The sequence below is a fragment of the Wolffia australiana genome, chromosome 14 (genome assembly GCF_029677425.1).
Source record: "Wolffia australiana isolate 7733 chromosome 14, ASM2967742v1".
Taxonomy (NCBI): domain Eukaryota; kingdom Viridiplantae; phylum Streptophyta; class Magnoliopsida; order Alismatales; family Araceae; genus Wolffia; species Wolffia australiana.
In genome coordinates, this window is record NC_135848.1 from 5,928,158 (window position 1) to 5,951,483 (window position 23,326).

Below are 23,326 nucleotides of genomic sequence, written 5' to 3' on the forward strand. Positions count from 1 at the left end.
TCTAGGGCGTAGGCTGACAGACAGCCATTTAGAAGGTGGAGTAGAAGTTATAGGGGTGGCAAGGCAGAGTAGAAGTGAGGTATCTAGGCCTAGTGTTGTTGCACTACGTGCTCTCATCGCTCCTCATTTTCTACGTCTTAGTCAAGAAATCACCCATGGGGGTCAGCAAGGCCTAGAAGACTTGATGGGACGAATCTCATGAAAAAGCTTAGGGTTGGGGGAAGAGGGTGATGACACTGATATCTTGGGATGTTGTCTGTCGACCGGTTAACTTGTGTGGGGGGGGCTTGGGTAGTGAAGCTATAAATCATGAACCTAGCCTTATTAGCCAAGCGGTTGGGCACGTTCATGGGACTGGACATGGATATGGTTACGCAGGCCTTGAAAGATAGCTATGGGCTATGGATGGATGGGGAGAGGTGCTTGACCTCAGTCAGAGGGTTGTCTGCGTTCTGGTAGCGGCTGAGGGAGGTGTTAATTCATGTCTGAGAATTGGAGAGACAATTTGTTGGCGCAGTAAGAAACAGTCAGTTGTCTCTCTCTCTCAAGTACTGTAGCTGAATTTTGTACTCTCTCAAGGGGATCTATAAAACACTCTGGATTCAAGGGATCCCAGTGAATTGGGCTTGTCTCCAGCTAAACCTATCGCCATGTTTTGCGATGACAATCTGGAATTAGTTTGGCCCATGATCCAGTACAGCATGATTGGACCAAACATATGGAGATCAACTTAGACATTTCATCAAAGACAAGCTGGAATCTGACCTTATTGAGATCTTGTACATCCACACCAAACAGCATCTTTGAGATCTCCTGACCAAGGGTCTCTTCCGTGAACAACATAAAGATCTACTCTTCAAGCTGGAAATGAAAAACATTAATTCCCCTGCTTGATGGTTGGTGTCAATGGGATATGAGCTAGCACGTGCTCCAGCAGGTGTAGCACACAGTTTTAGGCAACTATTGACTGTTGTGATAGTCATTGGCATATCTATTGGGCCTTGAATTATAATCCCAATAACTGTATGTATATGTACCCTAAAATCTAATGAAAAGTTGATGGGCCTTTTTCTCTTACGGGATTATTCTTCTTCTCTCCTATCCTTCTTGCCAGAAACTAAAGATCTCTCTGAAGGTGCGGATTTTTGGCTCGTTGCTCCTCTGATGAAGGCTGGTGACACGATTCTTCAGAAAGAGATGGTTGTTGAAAAACTCGGAAGCGTGTGTTCTATGCGCAGGGGTTGAAGAAGACTATTCTTATCTCTTATTTGAATGTGCGTCTGCCGAGGCAGTGTGGGCCAGCCAGCAAATCTCATGTATGTTTGTCTCCTTAAATGAGGCCTTTCGGGCAATATGACTGCATCAGAATGAAGTTATATTTAAGTGAAGGGAGACGTCACTTGACAAAGTTGTGCAAGCAGTGAAGAGTCTTGCCTTTTCTTGGTTTAGAGAGATATAATCCGACGGTGTGGGGGGCCTTCGGACTTGTATGTATTCATTGAGCATGTTGATACGATCTGTATCGAATTGGTCAAAATATATCAAGAAAGGTACTTACAGATGTTGTGTCGCAATTTCCACCCACAAATCCGTCTTCAGAATTTCCCCGTTGACGTCGATCCTCCAGTAACTAGCCCCCTTGTTGGTATGAACGCCCTCAGAAGACTCTTGCCGCATACAGCTGGTCTGTCCAAGATTCTCCCACACCCTTCAAGAACTCTAACTGACCATCGGTGCCTTTCTTGGAGGTCTCCCCCTCTTATTTATAGGCATCATTTATTCTCTTATCACTCCCAGTCAAGACTGGGAGCTAGTAGCCACATCAGCATCACGTGGACCACCAGGTCCTCTGGTGCCTGTTGACTGGTCAACAGGCTTTATTTGGCTTCCTCTTCTTTTCCTTCTCTCATATATTCTGATGGGAACCGTATCACATGTATATACCTCATCAAGAGGATCACCAATCTTGCATGATCTTCCTCTCTTTTTTCAAAAAAAGGGAAAGGAAAGCACATCATTAGAGTGAAATCAGTGAAGCAGATTTAAGAGAAAGTCGTTTAGGAAGAGGGATTCCTCAATCGCTGGTAGAATTTAACCTTGATGTAGAGAGCTACTCTTTTTGTAATTAATTTGCTGTCTGGGACGGTGGAAAATTTTGATTTATACTGTGATTTAAACATGGTCATCATCGTCTGAGATCTTAGTTCCAACTGTTGTAGATATTGAAGTTCACCTCTTCCTCAATAATAACTCAAGAGAGTGTGCTTGCACATTTCTTCCCCAATGGTGTTCATTTCAAAGTTATTTTTTTAGCTTGTTATCTGTGTTGCTCTTCTTGCGTGATTGGGAGTGGCGGGAAGATACTTGCGTGAATGGGGAGGCACAGTCGCGTGCCTACAAGAAATAATGTTAGAATGGTGCGAGCCAAGGGAATGGAATGGGTTAGGAAGAGACTTTCTGGAGGGTTTCATAACAGTTAACATAGTTGGGCGGTTGGGGCACGGTGGTAGCTTGGAAGGAGGCAGTGTTTTCAAATCGGCGGTGTGGACAGTGCAGTTCGCCGTGGCAGTCAAACCGAAACGATTGGGTGATGTCTTCAAGTTGGTTGTTGCCTCAGTCTATGGTCCAGCAAATGTCATGAGGAGATCCAACCTATGATGGGAGTTGGCTAATATGGTAGGCACTTTCCAAACGATGCAGGAGGGAGAGACCTGGATTCTGAAGAATTTTTGGCATTCATTTGAGAGGAGGCATTGCAAGAAATGGGGCCAGAAGATTGCGTTTATACATGGAGGGGTAAGATGGGGTGCAACAGCTGATCGAGACTGGATCGATTCCTATGTTCAATAGAGCTGGCAGAGCGTTTTCCACTGGCCATTGTGAGATTGCTTCCATGCCAATTATCAGACCATACCCGGATTGTATGGGTCAGCATAGAGATGTGCAGAAGGTCCATCTATTTCAAAATGGATAGATGATGGCTACAAGAGGAAGGCTTCAAGGAGGAGGTAGTGCAGACGTGGTCATCACAAACCCGGCTCAGATCCGCGATGGAGATGCTCGGAGCTAGTATCCATTGGTTGCGAAACCACTTGTGGGGATTCTGGAAGTGTATACACGCTGTCAGGAACCAGATAAGAAGTGAGGCCCTGCGACGGATCAAGCAATTGGATGATGTAGAAGATGTCAGGAATTTAGACGATGATGAGGCCGAAGAAAGAAGGAAATGGAGGGGTATGATCGCAGTGGAAGACAAGAAACTCGAGATGGACTGGTGACAATGATCAAGATAGCTATGGCTGCAGGCAGGTGATGCGAACGCATGATTCTTCCATCTTGCAGCAAACGGAAGGAGAGGAGAAATCATTTTGGGCGATTGACGGTGGGAGGACAGGAGCACGCTGGAGCACATATGGTGGGCTGTGCAATTGCGGAATACTTCAGAGCTTTTTTTTTGAAAGAAACTTCAGAGATTTTTATAAGAAGGGGAAATGTAATAGGTGGAAATGGGATGGTAGAGGGGCGCAGATGTGCGACCCGGGTCACAGGGCAGAGCTGATCAGACTTTTTTCCGAGGAAGAGGTCAAGGGAGCGATCACAAGCCTCAATGCCGAAGGTGCGCCTGGACGAGATGGCCTGCACATATTCTTCCATAAAGATTTTTGGGAGTTAGTTGGGCTGGACATAATGGACGCGATGGAAGAATTTTGTCAGGGGACGGGGATTATGGAGTGTATTAATAGAGCCTGAAAGAATCAAGGACACATTCTACCGACACAATGCGGAGCTGAAAGAATCGAGGACTACAGACCAATCTCACTGTCCAACTTCATTTTTCTGATTATTGCGAGAGTACTGGCAAACAGGTTGAGGGAGGTGATCGGGGAGCTAATAGGACCCGCTCAGTCAGCATTATACCAGGCCAGTTACTAGTCGATAGTGCCATTGTGATGAGGGAGATGTTAGCTTCATGGAAAAGGAAAGGAATCAAGAGGTATATGTGGAAGGTAGACATTGCCAAAGCATAGGACACATTAGACTGGGATTTCCTGTGGGCATCGATGAAAAAGAGAGGTTTCTCAGGGAATGGATCACGTGGGTAAAGAGATGCATTACCTCACACTCGTTCTCAGTGCTGGTGAATGGTAGATCGGAAGGCGGGCGGATACAACCGCAAAGGGGGTTGAGACTAGGTTGCCCGCTTGGCCCACCACTATTCATCCTAGCGGTGGATGCACTTGTCACCAAGCTTGCATGTTATCACCACCTTTTGAGGGGCCTGACGTTGAAGAGGGGGAAACTAAATAATATAGACTGGCACGAGGTGGTAGAAAAGATCGAAAGATGTTTGGAAGGCTGACAAGCCAAGGTACTGTGGAGAGGAGGGCGTTTGGTGCTACTGCTGTCGGTACTGTCATCAATCCCAATCTTTCACCTCTCCGTTTTCAAGGTGCCAGCAGATATTGGAAAACGTATAGAAGGCCTAAGTGCAAATATTTTTCTGGAAAGGCTCAGGGACTGAACAAGGTTGTGGATCTGCTTTGGTGGCATGGGATACTTTATGCAAGTTCACCATACAGTGTGGACATGGGGTTGTACATATATGAAGTATGAATGTGGCCCTTCTCACAAAGTGGGTGACAAGAATCATGAACCCAAAGGACAACCTCACCATCAATATAATATGAGATAGTTATGGTCAGGGTCTAAATTGGGATAAAAGCAGCCTCAGTTAGAGGATTCTGGCAGGGATTAAGACAGAATGTCCCAAAGATCGCGAATTATTTTTGGCCAGGCTAGGTGAGGGCTAAATATTTCAGTAGTGGTTGGATGTGTGGTCGCTGTGTGGCCCACTATAAGAGGCATACCTGAGGCTATTTGCGTTGGCCCGGTGTCCTAATGCCACGGTGGGGGATTATTGGGATGGCGCATGGTGCCCACGGATTGATAGCGCTCTGTCGGACCAGAGGATGGCAGAACTCTTGAACATGCAGCAAGCCTTGAGTCAATGGAGTTCAAGACCGGGGGAATGAGATGGCTGGGAATGGACTAGCGCTCCGTTTTCCAGCAGAAAGGCATATGAGGAGATCCAAGAGTGACCAGCGGAGTACACAACTAAACAGGCATGTCGGGCGATTTGACATCAAAAAATTCCGCTGAGAGTAAAAATCTTCGGGTGGATCTTAGTGCGAAGACGACTGGTGACACATGCCTTCATTCAGAAGATGTACCCAGACACATCGACTGAGTGCGCATTATGCTCAACAGGAGAGGACTGCAGTCGTCTATTCTTCGAGTGCCCTTTTGCTCAATTGATCAGCGCCACCCAAACGCCACCGTCAATAGATGTGTCATCTGAGGTGACTTTTTGGGAGTCTATGCAGAGGAAGGGTTCAAGGAGGGAGGAGAAGGGCCAAGTGTTGACCATGTGATGGGCAAGATGGCTCCATCAAAACAAGGTGGTGTTCCAGGGAAGGAAGGCTTTTACAGGTGGACTTTCCCATGAAGTCGAGGGCCTCATGGCAACCTGGTTCTCCGGAGCTAAACATAGAGAGGGAAGGGAATGACTTTGTTCTAGTAGGGCTATAGGGATATACCTTTGTAAGCATGGTGATTACGCTTGGTCGGGTGATCGCCTTCTGAATCAAATTTCTTTCAAAAAAAAAATCTGTGTTGCTCTTCTTGGATTTAGGGATGACCACTTAAGATTGTGAGTTAACTGTCTAGTTTCAAATACCTTCTTTCTTGAATAAAGAATACTTTGACATGATCCTATGCCCACATGACACTACACCCAAACCGTTTCGTTCTAATAATACTATTTGACGTTTATTTCATTGAATCTTTCTCGTGAGTACAAGGAGTTATCTTGTAGGTTTTCTCAATTGTCACTTCGCTTGAGGGTTTTTTATTCAGTTGTAGTTATCTTTTTTTCTGTTTAAGGTATGGATCATGCCATAATATGTATATATTTCCCCAACGTGTGATCTACGGATGACTGAGTTTCTAGTCCACCAGACTGATCCTTTCCACCGAAATCCCTCCATATCTCCCAAATGTCAACATTAACACATCAGGTTGAACATCTGATCTTGAGGTGTTGACTAGAAAGTGCATTGCTGCTCTTGTTGTGAACAGGAAATGTAGGTTTCTATACATTGAGCTCAGAAAAATTCTTGGAGCTTACTATCTGAGAATCACCCCATGTCAGTGTGTCCCATGTGTACATAAGGCAAGGAAGATTGCTCTCTTCTGTTCTTCGAGTACTTATTCACCGGGTGGTATGGAGCTTGAAGAAGCTCACAGTGGTGGATGTGGCTATAGATGAGGTATGCTGGGCCTCAATCCAGGGTGGTGCCTGCAGGGGACGTATGGCAGCGCCACAATGTGGTTCTGGTTAAAGGGATGGGTGTCTCGAAGGACACTGTCCTGCATGATGTGGATAGTTTTGTCTCATACTGGTTTTGGAGGGAGCAAATGATAGAAAGAGAACCATTCTGGTCTGTCATGTTTTCATGATCGAATATGTTATTCAATTTGCGTTGATCGTCACTTGTGTGATCTTCCCTTTTTTCTTCAAAAAAATTGTTTTGATGGAGGTATCAGTTTTTTTTTTTTTTGAATTAATGGGGGCATCAGTTTTGGATGAGTGGAGGAACACGGTTTCAAGCTTCTATCCAACAGAAGGTGCGCTCCTCGGTTCATCCTGATCAGGGATCAAAGGATTGTGTTGTCGTGTGAAGAATGAAAATTCTCCAGGTTGCCATGTGAATATATTTATGAAGTCACTCCAATCTATAATGAAAGTTTCATGTGAGAAATATAATGAAAGTTTCTGATTCATAAATCCCAAATTTGTTTGCCTTCTGCTGTTGTGCCCGTTGCCCCAGTCACAATCCTCCAATGTAATGTGATCATGTGGTCTGCTGCATATGGGAGGGAGGATGTTTGGAGGGCCAAAGGGAACTTCTCATGCACTGACAGTCTTTGACCTGTGCAAGAACCTTTTGCCTACAAGTCCTGTTTTGGTTCTCCTAGAAAGAATGTGTGCTGGAAATTGATTAAATGATAGAAGGAATTCTGAGACGAAAATTCATCTGTCCTCCAACTTCAACTCAAAATTCTGCCAATGTGTTAAAGTATAACTGTGTTTGGTAAGCAGGAACCAGTCCCTCGCTTCAACATCTGGATGTGTTAGGATCATCTGTTGTCTGTCCTAGTCTGGCATTAGATTTAGGCTGACAATTCTATCTGACCGACTTACCCAACTTTCTGCATTTTCTCTAGAGAAAACTGGAATATCACCTTGGTGTGCCCACTCGGGTATTCAGGTGCATTCTCCTCTGTGGAAGATATTTGCCTACCGAATGAGGTGAAGGATGGGCAACCTCTGCACTTGATTGTGAGGATGACGCTTCCAGCTGGGCCAATTGCTGGACAATTAGATTGCTTTCCCGTTCTTTGATCATCCTTGATCAATGCCTTGATTCTTGCTTCCTATGACTCCATGTTTCAATAGGTAGTACAATCCGGTTCTGATACCGATGCTTAACTCGGGAGGCAACTTCGATGGAACTGATGATGCTGTTGAGGTGGAAGAAGAAACAATAACAAAACATTAAGATCATGAAACCATAATTTCAAGAGGATGATTTGTATCATCTTCCCCCTGGCAGATCGCTAACTTTCCAACTGCATTCTCCCCCTTCTTGCGTAGACCTCTTTACTTACAGGAGGACGCAGGTGCGACGGTTTCTGGTCACTTGCTGACCTCTCCAGCTTCTTCAGGGACTTCTGAATTGGAATCATAACAGAACCATAATCTTGAGTCACTGGGATTTTTAACTCTTGAGTTTCTAGTTAATAGTGCGTCCATGAAAAACCTTCCTCTTTTTTTCCTGGGCTTCATTTCATGCATATGAGAAAGTATAAGTATGTATCTTTAAGAATCAATTGTTCTGGTGTAATAATGATATTCTGCTCAAAGTTTATGCCGTTTCCTAATTACATTTTCTTACTATAGGTATACGTTTAACTCCATCGAGTCTCAAATAAGAGTTCTGGGGGACTATGCCTTCATGCTATGTGATTATGAGCTTGCATTGTCTAATTATCGGTTACTCTCTTCAGATTATAAAATTGATAAAGCCTGGAAGCATTATAGTGGTGCACAGGTAGATACCCGCTTGACTTAGATTCTTTAGTCCAAATTTAAGATTGTTGTTGTTTAAGTGGTATTGGTTTCATGCTGGTTCAAGGAAATCTAGCTGATTAGTTCTGAAGAATTATCTATGCGATGACTAATCTTGCACGTCGCTGCCAAGCAAAAATTAATCATTCTAGTTATTCCTCGTTTAGTGCCATTCAAAATTATATTTCACCCTATCTGACTGTGATAAAGAAGTTCAAGTATGCATTTTTTTCGTGGGTTTGTGACCATTTTCTCTCTTGTGTGTTACACTGTTGTCAAGTACAGTTCTTTTCATAGTGAGAATTACCCTTCTCCTTGTGAATGGTTATAAAACCTTAACATATATCCTTATAGAGGAGTTAAAATATTTTAGATGATGAAAAGGAAATAATTTTACTTAATTGTTGATGTCATGAATTTAAAAGCTCTTAAACATTTTATGGTTCCAACTTTTTTTTTTATGAGAAACAGTTTTCACATTTCTTCTTTTGCTTTCTATCAGAATTGACTAGAACTTTTATTAAATGAAAACCAATGCAGGAAATGTCAGGACTTTGCTTATTTATGTTGGATCAGTCTAGAAAAGAAGCAGAATATTTTATGGATAATGCTTTTAATTCCTACGAGGTATGTATGTTATCTATTTCACAGAATGTGGCTCCAGAATTCTGAAATTGTGTTTTAGTATGATTATCTCTGCATGAGCACGGGATTGGGAGGTTGTGATGATCAGGAGATCATGGTGGCGGTGGTGAGTTTGCAGAGGTTGCCAGCGACAGCTAGGTCACGGTGGTGGTGGTGAGCTCGCGGCTGAAGTTCAGAGAAGCCGCGAAAGATTGAATGGCGGAGGTAGGGCAACATGCAGAGGGAGTCAAAAGGTAGAGCTTGGAAATTGAGCAGAAGCGGAGCGGATGATAGAGGACAGAGGCCAGACGATGGACCCTTAGATGGAGGGTGACAGGGACAAAGCCAGGCCACTTTGAGAACGCCGGGAATGTCAACTGATTAGGGCCCTCTCCGGGGCCCAGTGGTCAGGCCTATAGTTGTCAGTATAGTGAGCAGCCAAGGATGTGAGACGCCCTAATGGCAGGGTACCACAAGCGGAATGAGGTATATCAGCATGACAGAAACAACAACCATCATACTGCAAAACATATTTATGATTATACAGGTAGGGAGTCACAGGTATGGATGGTGGCTTGTGGAAGTTTATTCATAGCTCATCAAGTGGGAGACAAAGAGCACACTTGGGCTGAAATCGAGTCGTCAATCAACTGGAACACCACTCTAGCATGGGTTGATTCCATCCCTGTTCGATGAGAACAAGAATCTATTGCGGGAATTGGGGTTGGGCAGAGAGAGTCTTTAGGCATCGTAGTCTAGGGACAAATGGAGATGGCTAGAGACTTGGAGGCAAAACACATCGGACTGAGGCAAAGTTCGAGGAGAAGGGTTGGGTAACTGTGGAATCCCATTGAGCTCAGGCCGCACGAACTAAAAGAGGAGATGAGACCCAGATGCACTATGAGGGGGAGGGCATATGCACAAAGTGTTACATATGGAGACGCCTATTGAGAGTTCATTACGGCAGGGAATCCATTGAGCCGCTGATTTGTTGGGAATGCAGAAGTGTGGGGGCATCAACAGTACACGTGTTTGCAAAGAGAAAGAAGGTCAAATGATAGTATGGTTTGGGGGCAGGAGGAAGCATGGCCAAGACACTCGCCAAAGTCAAGGAGTGGCCAAGAAGCGGTGGGGGAGGCAGAGCCAGGCATCAATCTCCTTAGGGTGTGCTTGATTAGGGACATGGTTAGGGACTTCAACGGGCTGGAGAACGTCCATGAAGAGCTATACAACCAAATTCCGACAGTGAGGAGTGCAGAAATATGGATGTTGGTTGTAGAAGCCTTCTTCACACAAGGAGCCTCCATGGCCGTATGTGTTCATGTAACACTTTGTGGCTGGACACGGTGAGTCAAAAAAGACACAAAGGTTTGGTGGCACTGGGTGCTACCAGAAGACAGGGCTTTGGGAGGATAGTCCACTACACACATCCTTGAAGCCAAATATGTTCTAATGGGCTATCAAACATGGTAGAAGTTGGAGGTTATGGCCAGTTCATTTGGGTGACTCTGAGGTATCTTTTTGACTGGCTTGGCATCCAGGAATCCCAATGTTGTGGTCCTGGAGGTGGAGGTGACAGGAGGATTTCGGCCACCAGGCCTGGCCTGGCTTAGAGGCCTGGAGGGTAATTTTAAGGTTGGACTGATACTGTGGCCTCCTTTGTTAGCACCTCAGACTGCAGATGTGATGTAACCCTAAAGCCCATTTTCTGAGTCCCATTAGCCGTTTGTGGCCCAGGAAGGAGATCATTCTAGAAGCTGACAAGATCTGCAGAAAAATACCTAGAGACCCACAAAATCCTTTGACATATTCTTGTTTGACAGAATCCTCTGACAGAATCGGCTCACATTCTTCTTCTGCCACAAACTGCACAATATCTCTGCTACATCTTATCAGAGGTGTAGATCTTTTTTGTTTTGTTAGGATCTTCTTGAGCCACACAATATCTTATGACAGATTTTACAGGCTGCAGAATCTGCACAAAATCTCTGTTCAGGCCTGTCAGTCTGCTGATTCTCTGTTTTTAGCTTGTCAGAGTTGTTTTTCTCAATGTTTTGACTTGTCTTTTCATGGGCACTGTCAGTATGGACGACCCTACTCTTGTGGTGGCCTATAAAAGGCCCCCATGCACCCTTGAAGGTTCATTATTGAAGTTTATTGTTTTCTTGAAACTCCTATTTCTTCCTGCAGAGTTCTCTTTGTTAGAGAGCGCTTCAGTGCTTGTGGACTCAATGGTTGGAGAAGCTATTTCTGTGGATTCAGGACTTGGCTGCTTCAAGCAGAGCAAGGCTTGTTTCAAGTCCTGTTCCTACATTGTTCATGTACTAAGACTGTGTCAAGGTGGGCCCGGGACATGGAACAGGTTACCCGAGGAGACAACCAACATTGGGTCAATATATGAGCTCTCTAGGTGCAATGACCCAAGACATATTTACGTTAGGAGGCAATAGCAGACCAAAGTTAGTTGGAAACAGCCTAAAGAGGGTGACAACCCAAGCCCAAAGCCTTGGAGGAGACGGAGCAGTTGATAAGGTACACAGCACTGATGCCACTAGAGGTAACAGAACAAGGAAAGCATTCACTAACAGAAGCAAGTGGGAGCACAAAGTTGGCGAGGGTTACAATGGACAGGCCAGGCGGACCCAAAAAAAGAGCCAGGATGTGATGAAGACTGTGACATCTTCATATCTGGAGACAAGCAGCACCAAAGGGGCAAGAAGCTCATTGGAGCAGGGGCACCCCTGATTTTCATTAGGCTCACAACTGGAGATATTATGTGCCATAAAGGGATGCTCTATAAAAGGAGAAAATTGATACTAAGGGATGAGGCAGGAAGAAGGGCATGGGTGAAAGCTGGCCGGGGTGGCCTACAAAAGATAGTGGAAGTGGGGAAGGTTTGAAAGGCAAGGAGCCCCTGGCGTTGAAAAAATGCATGAAGGGCAAAACACGACAGCAGATGACACGAGGAAGGCGAAAAGAGTTGCGACATAGGAGAGAAAGTGAGGATGCAAAGGCAGAGACAAATCAAATCATGAATCGGTTGGCAAACAAGGTTGTCATGGCAGTGGAACTACAAAGGACGCATTCAGAGGGGGAGGGCAATCAGTTCATTGATGAAGTACCTCTACTAGAATGTGCACTGCCTCAGGGAAGAGAGATATTTGCCAGAATGGGACACTGCAGTGGTTTGCTTGCAAGGGAAAATGCTGGAAAGTTGCGAGACAAGAGAATGGAATCTGGTGGGATGAAGATTTCTTGATGGTTTCCTGGCAGTGAATGTGGTGGGGTACTCTTGAGGTTTGGTGATCGCCTAAAACGATACAGTGTTTTCCAAAGAAGACACATGGATGGGGCTGTTTGTTGCTGCAATGAAGCTGAAATGGAGAAGTGATGGGTTTTAATGTGTTGTCATCTCAGTGTACGGCTCCGTTAACAATGCTGTGGGGGCCTCCTTTTGGGGAGCTATAAATTGTGGTATCTGCCTTCCAGGGGCTCCCACTACTGTTTGGGGATGACTTTGGTATAATGCTACCCATTGTGGGATCAACTAAATGGAGCTGGTGGATGAGACACGGATTTGTTGGATTTTCGGTCCTTTATTTCTAATGTAGGGCTACAAGAAATGGTTACTAATTATTATATATACACATGGTGGAGCATGACAGGGCCCCACACGCACTCCCGTTTGGACAGGTTCTTATGTTAAACTGATTTGTTGGAGCGATTTCCCATGGGGGATGTGTGCTCACTCTCGAGGCCTTTGTTGGACCATTCCCTCTTGTGTGACAGACACAGGAGGGTCAAGGCCTAAACTAGTTGGATGACCTACAAAACAACAATAACCTTATCAGAAGCAGAGTTGAAGGAATGAAGGAAATATCGAGAAAAGTTCACTGAGGAGAATAGGAAAGTGGAGATGGACTGGAGACAACAATCAGTACAGACATAGGAGAAAGAGGGTGATGCCAACACCAAATTCTTTCACTGCACGGGATATGGAAGGGGGAGATCAAACCAAATACTACCGTTGCAGGTGGGAAATCATGAATTTGTGGGGTCACAAGAGTGCTGCTGTAGCACTTTCAAGCCTTTTCCATGCAGAATTCGAAAAGCAAATGGAAATGGAACAAATGGGGGCCAATTGTGTTGTGCGGGAGGAAGAGGTCAGTTTGGTGAGGCCCTTCACAATGGACAAAGTAAAGGCGACAGTGAAGCAGAGGTTATGTACATGTTGTAGTTCCGATGGGAAAATATGCCTGGGAGCGACACATTTATTTCTTCGACTAAAATGCCGAGGGGTTGTTAGAGGATTTTCAGATGAGTGGGTGCTATGAATCAGGATATGTGTTACGCCCTACTTATTCTCAGTGTTGGTGAATGGAAGACTGGCGAGTGGGTGGATCCACCCACAACGGGGGGTTAGGAAGGGATGCCCCCTCGCGCTGCTACTATTCATCCTAGTGGTGGGATGCCCTGGTCACATGTACAATCAGCGCATGTGCTCATGGCTTGCTGAGGGCTTTCTAGACTGCAGGCTTCCCAACAGACATTTTGCTGCAATATGCAGATGACACCGCCTTTTTCATGGAAGGCTTTGTAGAGGAAGCTAGAAATCTATCCACATCGTTAGACCTTTTTGCAGATTTTTTGGCTTTGCAGACCAAGCAAACAAAAACAGCCTTTGTAGGTTTTGGCCTATCACAAGAGGATGAGGTACAATGTGGGTCTCTGGGGACGCCCATTGGGACATTACCCGTGTAGTATTTGGGATTTCACTGACAAGGAAAGGCTTTCCAGCACGGATTAGACTCCCCTAATTGAGAACGTGGAGAGGAGACTGGAGGCCCGGCAGAGCAGTGTGCTGTCGAGAGGGGGCTGGCTGCTACTGTTGCGATCAGTGCTCTCGGCCATTCCATTATTTTATCTATCAGTTTTAAATTTGCCAAAGGGAATCATAAGGCGCCTAGAGGCCTTGATTAGGCAATTTTTTTGGTTGGGATCTGAGGCAGGGAACAACACGGGATCCACCTGGGTCTCTTGGGAGGTGGTTTGCTGATCGATAGAGCGAGGGGCTGGGGGTACTACACTTGCAAGCCATGAACAAGATATTGCTGGCAAAAAGGGCAGGAGGGATTATGGGGTCGGAGAAGGACATGACCTCGAAGGTCTTGAGGGATAGTTATAGCACAGAGGTGAACGGGGAGCGGCACGTCCTTAATTAGAGGGGCATCTCCTTTATGGCAAGACATGAGACATGTCCTTTCCCAAGTCCAGAAGTTCTTCGAAGCCAGACTAGTGGTCAGATTATTATTTCATTATTAGATGGATGATAGGTTGATCAGAGTATGTTACAGGAGTTCCCATGCCTATCCTATCTGGCAAGGAACCATCAAGCATCAGTCAGAGAATGTTGGGATGATACATGGAACTCAATTTTGGAGGGCATTTTTTCAGACTAGAGAGTGAAAGCCCTGCTGAGCATGCATCAGGCTTTGTTACACTTATGGCCTTTGAGGGGACATGGGACGGGGGGGGGACAGTCTCCTCGGTTAGGGACGCGTACAAGAAGATCCAAGAGGGCCCACTGGAATAGAATTCTACCATCCTTGACAACTTGTATGAAAGTAAAGGGCCCCTTAAAATAGGAGGATTTTTGGATGGATAATTTTAAGGAGAGGAGTTATGACCAGAGTACCATGGAAGCATATGGTTATGGATACATTCGCAGTATGTCTCAAGTGCTGATAGGGAGAAGAAGATTGTTCTCACCTATATGTGCTTGGTGGACCAGATGATCTGTAGCCCACTGAAGCTCACTGGGGTGGATGTGGCTTCCGAAGGGGCCTGCTGAGGCTCAGTTTCTGGAGGTACGTGCAGGAGACATACAGATTTTCCTCCTGGTATTAAGGGCGCTTGGCTGGACCACATTTAAATTGTGTTGAAGGGAAGGGCTGTATTAACAGAAGGCGTCCTACCTGATGTGGATAGCTTCTTTTCATACCGATTTTGGAGGAAGTGATGATTGGACAGAGAACCATTTTGCTCTGTCATTTATTTCACGTTCATATGTATTATTACTGTATGCAGGTGATCTTCCCTCTTTTCTTCAAAAAAACTCCTCTATGATCACTGGACAACGGTGAAATGGGCCTGTCAAAATGATTTGAAACTCCGATACTCTGGTGATGTATTACACGGGGATTGCAGCTCTGGGTGAATTTTTCAACACGAAGGCTTCAGATGAACTCTCATCCGTGAGATGAATGAATCAACTGAACATTGAGGACCTCAATATACTCGTTTCTAAGCAGAAATATTTTAAACCTTTACTAAGAGAGTTTTGCGTACTATTTATACGATTCATTCATTCATCCAGTAGACGTTGCCTTCATCCTTATTTTACAATCTTATCCTGACTCTGTAGGTCTCTTTGTAGGTTATTTTTATGAAGAGGGTTCATCCATGATCCTAACCTAATCGCATGTTGATGACCAGTATCAATCTTTTGGCAACAAGTAGATCAAGTAATTTGTAGTAGGGTAATGGAGGTGAGTGGTTATTGCCGTATGACTGAATAGTCTTACTGGGGCCAGAAGAAACACCCTTTTTGACCTCACATCAGTCTGTCTTGCACATGGTTCCCTTATTTATGCTGATTGTCTGTTCCTCTGTGGAGGAGGCCCTTTTAACCATTCTCTTGGTCATCAGGCAGGACTCCTCGAAGGCTTTCTTCATTTCTTCAAATGATTCGTTAATGATTAATTTTATAGCTTGCTTGAAATGAAGATTCAAATGTTCTCAGTTATTTGGCCTTTTTTTACTACTTAACGCTGCTATCTGTGCAAGGGATAATATGAAGAGCCCTTGGGTATAAATCCTATGATATAGAAGAACATCTCTTTATTTTGCTGTCAAATAGATTTTTTTGAAATGGGTTGTGTGTTTGTTGTCATAGTTTAAGATATTTTTGGTCGCTGTTTAGCATACCTTCAATGTGTCAATTCGTTCACAGAGGATTGGTTCAGCTACCTTGAGATATGCTACAAGGTGTGGAATATGGTGGGCTGAAATGTTTAAAGATAAGAAGATGTATAGGGAAGCAGCTGTTGTATATTTTCGCATTGCAAGTCAGGTAAAACAATGCAACGTTCCCTTTTAAAGTTCTCATTTTTTTACCCCGTTTCACTTGTCAATCTCCCAGGAATCTTCTCTGAACGCAGCTGTCATGCTAGAGCAGGCGGCTTATTGTTATCTACGTTCAGACCCCCCAATGCTACGAAAGTATGCATTTCATCTAGTCCTTGCTGGTAATCGCTATTCTTTTTCTGAACAGGTGAGTGAATTTCTTGGCATATAATCTAATAAAATGAAGAAATACAAATATTAGCATTGAATCTTATTTTCTTTGTTCAGAAAAAACATGCTATCAGGGCATACACAAGCGCTCTCTCAGTTTATAAAGAAGACTCATGGAGTTATATTAATGATCATGTACAATTCAATATTGGCCGGTAAATTTCCAATTGTCTTACTTTTCTGATCATGTAAAAAGTTCGTTTGGTCTGTTTCATCCTGTAGTTTGTAATGGTCTTCTTGTTGCAGGTTGTATAGATTAATAGACATGCTTGATATTGCAATTGGTTACATGGTAGAGGTTCTCGCGTGTTCTCGCCAGTCCCCCAATACTCAAAAGATCTTCCTAAATGATTTTCTTCGTGTTGTTCAGGTGTTCATTTAATTATTATGTGGGGTTTTCATCAATTTAAAGAGTCGTGATTAATTTTATGAATTTTATTGTTTCTTTCAGAGCACGGGGAGTAAACCAGAAGTAAAAATGCTTCAACTCCCGCTTATTAAGATGCCTTCTCTCAAAGTAGCATTTGAAGATCATAGAACTTATGCATCACCAGCTTCTGTAAGTTGATCCACCGTTGTCCTTTTCTACTGGCATTTTTACACAATCCAAACTGCATTTTGAACGAAAGGCCCATAGCAGATTCTTGGCTGATATTTTTACAAATATTCTAATCCTAGAAGGGTGTTGTCAAATCTTTGTTAGCTTCTTTTTGACTTTGGGATCCATTCTCAATCATTGTGATGCCCTCTTGATGTAAATTCATTTCTGTTAAATTGTTGAGAGATCATTCAGAGTAAAGCTCCAGCCAGTGGCGGCTCCTGAGGATGAACAGGAGGGAAGAAAAACCCAAAAACGAGATTCATCTCTCTCATTAGGGTTTGGTCTCTTTTACATAAAAAGGGGGGCGACTAGGAAAAGTCACATGTGACCTCTGACAGAGTCACATGTGACCGGAGGGCTCACATGTGACTCCTAAGGGCTCACACGTGCAGCCACTTAAAGGCTGTTCCCACGTGTGAGCCTGAGGGGGGTCGAAATATGAAAAACAAAGAAAGAAAAAAAAAAGAAGGGAAAAAACACCAGCAGCTGACCAACAATTTCCATCTGTATATATTACTGAAATAATAGTATATTTATATCTGTTATGGGCTGTCGACATTACCTTTTTGTTCTTTGAGGTTTCCCCTGACTATTGTGGGGCGATTCTTCAGTGTAATGCAGTGCTGTGTGGGAAATCAACTGAGGCTTGATCAGCGGTCTTCTTGGGTCTTGAAGAATCTTCTGTTTCCAGCCTCTTTGTGATGTGAAATTCAAATTTATGATGCCCTTCTCGCCTTCCCGCTCCCCAGTTATAGAGCTGACTTTCCCACCAAAGTTATTTGAACTTGCACACGCGACTTAATCTGCACATGTGGACCTCTGGCATCTCTTCGTTTGATAGGTCGTGGGGAGGATCCTATCAGATTGTTGAACCAATCTTAAATCATTCTGAAATCGATCTGATATTTTACATGTTTCAAATATGTGGATATACATGAAAGGGAGTAGTTCAGTTCTTGTTTAAACAATCTGGAAGAATTCTCAAAACCATTCATTCAATTAGCACTTTTGAGTTTTTATCCAATATCTCAGCTCGTTTCTCAGACATCCATTTGCCACGTCGCTTTTAATGTTCCCGTCTTGATTAGTTCTTTCATTTTAATGTTTCTGTCTTGATTATTTTCCATGTTTGGCATAATTTTTGCTTTCTTTAATTGATATTTCGTCTTTCTATGAACTAGGTTTATGTCAGTGAGAGCCTGTGGAAAAAATTGGAAGAGGATATGGTTCCATCAGTATATTCTATAAAATCAAATTGGCTGGAATCATATAATGAACTGAATGCCTTCAAGAAGTCAAAAGAGTATGCCATTTGTGTTGTTGGAGGTTGGTTCAATTGCATCACTTGCCTTATTATGTAAAAAGACGCATGGCTATATTTTCAGGTTCCAGATTGCCTCTCCTAAAAATTCATAATTACTGCATTCTTGTGGGCTTAATGTTAATCTGTTATTTGTGTTCCATCTCAAGGCTTAGTTTTAACCTGTTCGCCTTTCTAACTTGCTGACATTGCAAGATCTGTCACTTCAATCTATGAAGTCTTAGCTGTGATGATGTTATAGATTGCCAAAACTCTTGATTTTGGATAGAAAGAACAGGTTGCTGACAAGATCCGGTTGTGATCCGTTAGTGACATATCTGAGGAATTGAAGCTGACAGTGCAAGGGCAGCCACAGCAAGTAGTCTTTGCAACTTGCAATCACAGCAAGTAGTGCAAATTGGCATCAAGATTGCAAGTCACCATCAAAGCTGACAAGATGGACAGCCCGATCGTTCTGCAATAATCTTTATTGCAAATGTTCTGCTCATGATCAAGAACATTGGTTAGTGAATGGATGACTGGTTGGCCCGAGGTACTGGATGGATGGCTGGTTGACCCAAGGTACACCACGAGAGGAGTTCCCATATTCCAGCTGGCAAGAACCCAAAAAAATCTAGAGAATTTTGGGACAACACATAGAACCCAATTTTAGAGAGCGTTCTTTCAAACCAGTGGTGGAAGACCTGCTGAACTTGCAGCAGGCTTTATTATACTTACAGCCTTCAAGCAGGACAAGGGATGGCTGGGTGCGGAGAGTCAGAGTCATCTAGGTTCAGGATGCATACAAAAATATACGAGAGCGACCAATGGATGAAGAGGTTACCATCCTTACCATCCAACTTATATGGAAGCCAAATTTTCTTCTAAAGGCAGGGGTTTTTAGATGGCTCCTCTTGAGGGGAAGAGTCATGACCCAAGACCTATGGAAGCATATACTCACGGATATGTTGGCAGTGTGTTCCATGAGCATCCAGGGAGGAGAAGAGTGTTCTCACCTTTTCTTCAAGTGCTCGTTTGCCCAGACGCCAGCTCACTGGGGTGGATGTAACTTCAGGCGAGGCCTGTTGGGGCCCCATTCGGGGAGGCACATACAGGGGGCGTAGGAATCGGGAAGGCTCCTAGCAGTATTATGGGCGATATGGCTGCACCATAATAACATTTTTTGGAATTGAAGGGCACATGATGTGGCGAGTCTTATCTCGCACTGGTTTCGAAGGGATTGAAGGTTGTAGAGGACCATTATGGTTACCATGTATTTCATGTTCATTTGTACAATTAAATTTTGGTTGATCTCCGTTTGCTGGTGATATTCCCTCTTTTCTTAAAAAAACATAAGATCATGAACAGGAGATGAGGGGCAGAAGACAGCAGCCGAAGAGTAATATACTCCCTTGGAGATATCAATGAATTGGCACACGAGAAGGCCACGAAGAGCTTTGATCTTCTCAAAAGAACTCAAGAATTACCTGAAATAAAAAATGTTCCTCCAAATTATAGAATGTGGGTAATGAGCTGATGTCAGGAGGCATAATGGGGAACGAGAAGAATGATAGGCTAAGAACAGGCAGAACAAAATGTGACAAGAAGACTGTATCCATCTTCCATCTTCCAAATTCGTCTTTTAAAGAAATATAGGGGCGATCTCACAAAATCAGTGACCTTCCTGATGCAATAAACATATGTGACGGTTAAGTAAACATAAGGCTGTTAAATATTCACCATCTCTCCCTTGATGCTCCTCTCTCTCAGCAGACAGTGGGGCTCCAATGGCGACTAGGGTTTAATTGACCAAAAGACATACATTCATTCAGGTCAGCTGGTTGAAATCCCAGCCAATACAAAACAAGTTAGTGGACCTCACTTGCATAAGTGACTTATTCTCACATGAATAAGCACGTAAAACAGGCACAGGGGCCACTTATAACCTGTGGCCCATTAATAACATAAGTGTAACTAAATAGAGAAAAGCAAATGTTCCACTTATAACACGTGACCCATTTTGGAAATGAAAGGCCTGACTCTCCTGGTAGCGTTAGCTTTCAGCCTCCAGGGACCCGTCAGTTGCGCTGTGGGCTCGGAAATGTGGGAAATTTTGGAAATGTACCGCCACTCCTGCCGGGGTTGCCCCCCTCGCATGTGCAGCTTGGACCAAGCACCAGAGGCATCGTCGACGACAGGGGTGACAAACTGAGGGGTCCTTGGTTCCCAGCAGCTGTTGGAATTGACAAAAAAGGCCCACATGTCCTGCCGGCGGTGCTGCCTTTGCACATGCGAGAGACCGGGCACAGCTGCGGACGTATCTCGATTGGAGTTGGGGTTGACGGCAGGGACAACCGGTCAGAACAGTGAGTGGATTTGGAACAAGGTCGAAACACGCCGTCAAAGAGAATAGTGGGAAGAGATAGATGAGAAAGACAAGGGTAGTGGGAGAAACGTGCCATCCTTGGAGTTCACAGTCAATGAAGAGAAACCAAATAATTTAAACCAGGGTTTCCCTCTCTACATAGGGTAAAAAATGTTAACAGAAATTACAAGAATACTCCTTATGACAGTTCCAACCATTACTGTTGAAAAAAAATCAATTTGTTTCTCTCATTCAAGAACATCTGTATCCATCTTCCATCTCACCCTAGAGACTGATGAATCCTGATCTTATGCTCATCTGTTTGCTGCGCTTGTCTGATGCATCTTTGTATGGTTCTTATCTAGTTCTGAAGGATACTCTAGCTTCGTGACTTTATAAATGAATAGATATTGCATTTTATATTTATGGGCCAGTACATTTCTAATAGTTTTTCTGCCTTTTCAGAACCAATCAAAGTTTATCTAGAATTTAAGAACCCTCTCCAAATATCAATATCTCTATCTGATGTCTCTCTAATATGTGAGCATTCCACAAGTCCAAAAGGAAAGGTCTTAGGTGGGTGTGAGAATTTATTGTGATCCTTGTCATTTTCTTCTAGGACTTTTCGACTATATTTGACTTTTAAATGTCCTGAATTCTCTCACATTTTTCAGATGATAGCCCCTCAGCATCCACCACTCCAGATGAAGAACCTCAAGACGATGCTGGTTTTGGGTAGCTACTTACACCGCTCAATTTCATCGAAAGTCCCTGATATCAGAGACCACTCACTAAGTTTTCTCTGCAGGGAGAATAAAAATACAATGACTTCATTTGTGTTATCAAGAACACATTTTACTCTGGGAGGTGGTGAGACTAGAGGGGTGAGTTTCTGTATATCTTTCTAGTGTCTGGTTTTTTCCTTTCTGTTTATTTCTTGTTCAAGATTCCTGCACTTACGTATTAACTGGAACAGTTATTACCGCACTATTGCAATCCTTGATATTCATCCTGCTTTCTGGGGGTATCTGATGCGATCATCATAGTATCTAGGGTTAGTCTCGTCATGTTAGCCCACGATGGCATTTTATTCATTAGACACATGTATTTCCTTTAAATAGAGCAGCCCTCCCTTTAGAAGAGCAGCCAAGAAGAATGAAATAAGGCGACTTGTTTCTCCTCTCGATGTCTTAGTTCTCTCTCCCTCTGCAATCTCCATCCCTCGTCATCATCTCTACCACACTATGTCTTCAGGCAGTTCATCCCTGGTCTATCCCTGTCTCTTCCGTTCGACCCCTCCGATCATTCCCATTCTACTCTCCAACCCTGGGAACATCTACTCGTCACCTCTATCTTCTGTTCCCTGATATGAACCTACATCAAGGATCATATCAGCATCCTAGAAGTGTGCTCACCGGAACTTGGTATTTGGAAGCACTGTCATGAAGATATTTTGTGACTTGGATTTCAGTTGTTACTGATGTTTTATTGACAAGCTTTCAATCGTTTTACTGAGACTATAGACTGGTTTTTGTCGGTCAGGAAGAACTTAAAGTCACTCCTCGAAGTCCAGGTATCCTAAAGATTATCGGAGTCAGATGGGTGGTGTCAGACTCGTTTGCTGGTTCATACATGTTCCAGATGGAAACACAACAGACACGCAGAAAACCAAAGGGTAGAGAGGATTTTTCCAACTTAACCCTGACTTTTCTGGCGATTAAGGTTGGTATTTAATTTATTTTTCCATTTTTATTCTTGCTTGACAGTCGGTTTAACATATAAGATTATGTCTAGGGTCTACCTAAACTGGAAGGGTCTCTACATGGTTTGCCAGAGAAGACTTATGCTGGTGATATGCGGCTTGTGATGCTTGAACTAAAAAACAAATCTGATTATCCGGTGAAGGTGTGATTTTATTTTTAATTCCTTAATTATTTTCAAGTGCTTTTAAAGTAATTATACATGTTTGCAGAACCTTAAAATGAAGATCAGCCATCCACGATTCTTAAAGCCTGGATGTGAGGCGGACATGAACTTGACTTCCACAGCATGGTCAGAAAAAAATCTGTCATCTCTACCAAACAACTCTGAAAAAGCCATGATGTTTACATCTGATGAGAACATGAAGGGCCCATTTTCATTTCCAAATGTGAGAGTTTACACTTCTGTTGGATACAATATGAATACCTTTAGTTTTAAAAAAATATGAATATCTTGAGATTGACTACCTTCCATTCTGCAGGTTAGTGTAATAGAGGGAGGGACAGTTCTCCGTTGGCCTCTTTGGTTTCATGCTGGAGTTTCTGGAACGATATCCCAATACATTTCATTATATTATGAAATGGAAAGTAATGTCGGTGGCTTGACCTACCGCACACTGAGAATGCACTATCGCACTGAGGTAATGGCATGCAATACTCTGCTGCGTCTAGAAGCCATGATCTTGATTAACAGCTATTTTTTGTAGATTTTTTGATGATTTAGCCAATAATACTGCCTTTATATTCGAAGCGGTTGTCAATTTTTGGGAAACAGGATAGCTGCTCACATGGGGGTGGGTCTGCATGGGAGCATGCATGATTGAGTAACGAAAAGGGCCACCAACCTCGCCATCCTAGAAATTGTTATTTAGTGGCTGACTCAGGAGTGATTGCCCATGGAAAATTAGGTGGATGTTGTCCTTGCTCATAAAATAGAACTTAGAGGTCATTTGGTGAAGGTATTAGGAATTCCCACTGATGATCTTGCCAACAGTATAGTAATGAAGTGTTGATCGATATCAGTATGCTTTGTGAGATCATGGTGCACTGTATTATGTGCAAAAACCAATGCAGACTTGTTTTCTAAGACAACTTAATACCACCAATGCACACTTCCTTCTTCCCCGTT

General features: G+C 43.6%; 1 protein-coding gene across 1 annotated transcript in view; it reads left to right on the plus strand.

Moving 5' to 3' along the window:
• Positions 1-23,326, plus strand: part of LOC144711871 (Tetratricopeptide repeat (TPR)-like superfamily protein) — a 57,682-nt gene that overhangs the window by 7,666 nt on the left and 26,690 nt on the right. Inside the window, exons 10-24 of the mRNA XM_078585989.1 lie at positions 8,024-8,174; positions 8,732-8,818; positions 15,828-15,947; positions 16,017-16,148; positions 16,229-16,326; positions 16,418-16,541; positions 16,623-16,730; positions 17,954-18,098; positions 20,903-21,013; positions 21,112-21,172; positions 21,246-21,321; positions 21,980-22,159; positions 22,232-22,342; positions 22,410-22,586; positions 22,680-22,838. Coding sequence (XP_078442115.1) covers positions 8,024-8,174; positions 8,732-8,818; positions 15,828-15,947; positions 16,017-16,148; positions 16,229-16,326; positions 16,418-16,541; positions 16,623-16,730; positions 17,954-18,098; positions 20,903-21,013; positions 21,112-21,172; positions 21,246-21,321; positions 21,980-22,159; positions 22,232-22,342; positions 22,410-22,586; positions 22,680-22,838 — 1,840 coding nt within the window. The remainder of the gene's footprint in view (positions 1-8,023; positions 8,175-8,731; positions 8,819-15,827; positions 15,948-16,016; positions 16,149-16,228; positions 16,327-16,417; positions 16,542-16,622; positions 16,731-17,953; positions 18,099-20,902; positions 21,014-21,111; positions 21,173-21,245; positions 21,322-21,979; positions 22,160-22,231; positions 22,343-22,409; positions 22,587-22,679; positions 22,839-23,326) is intronic.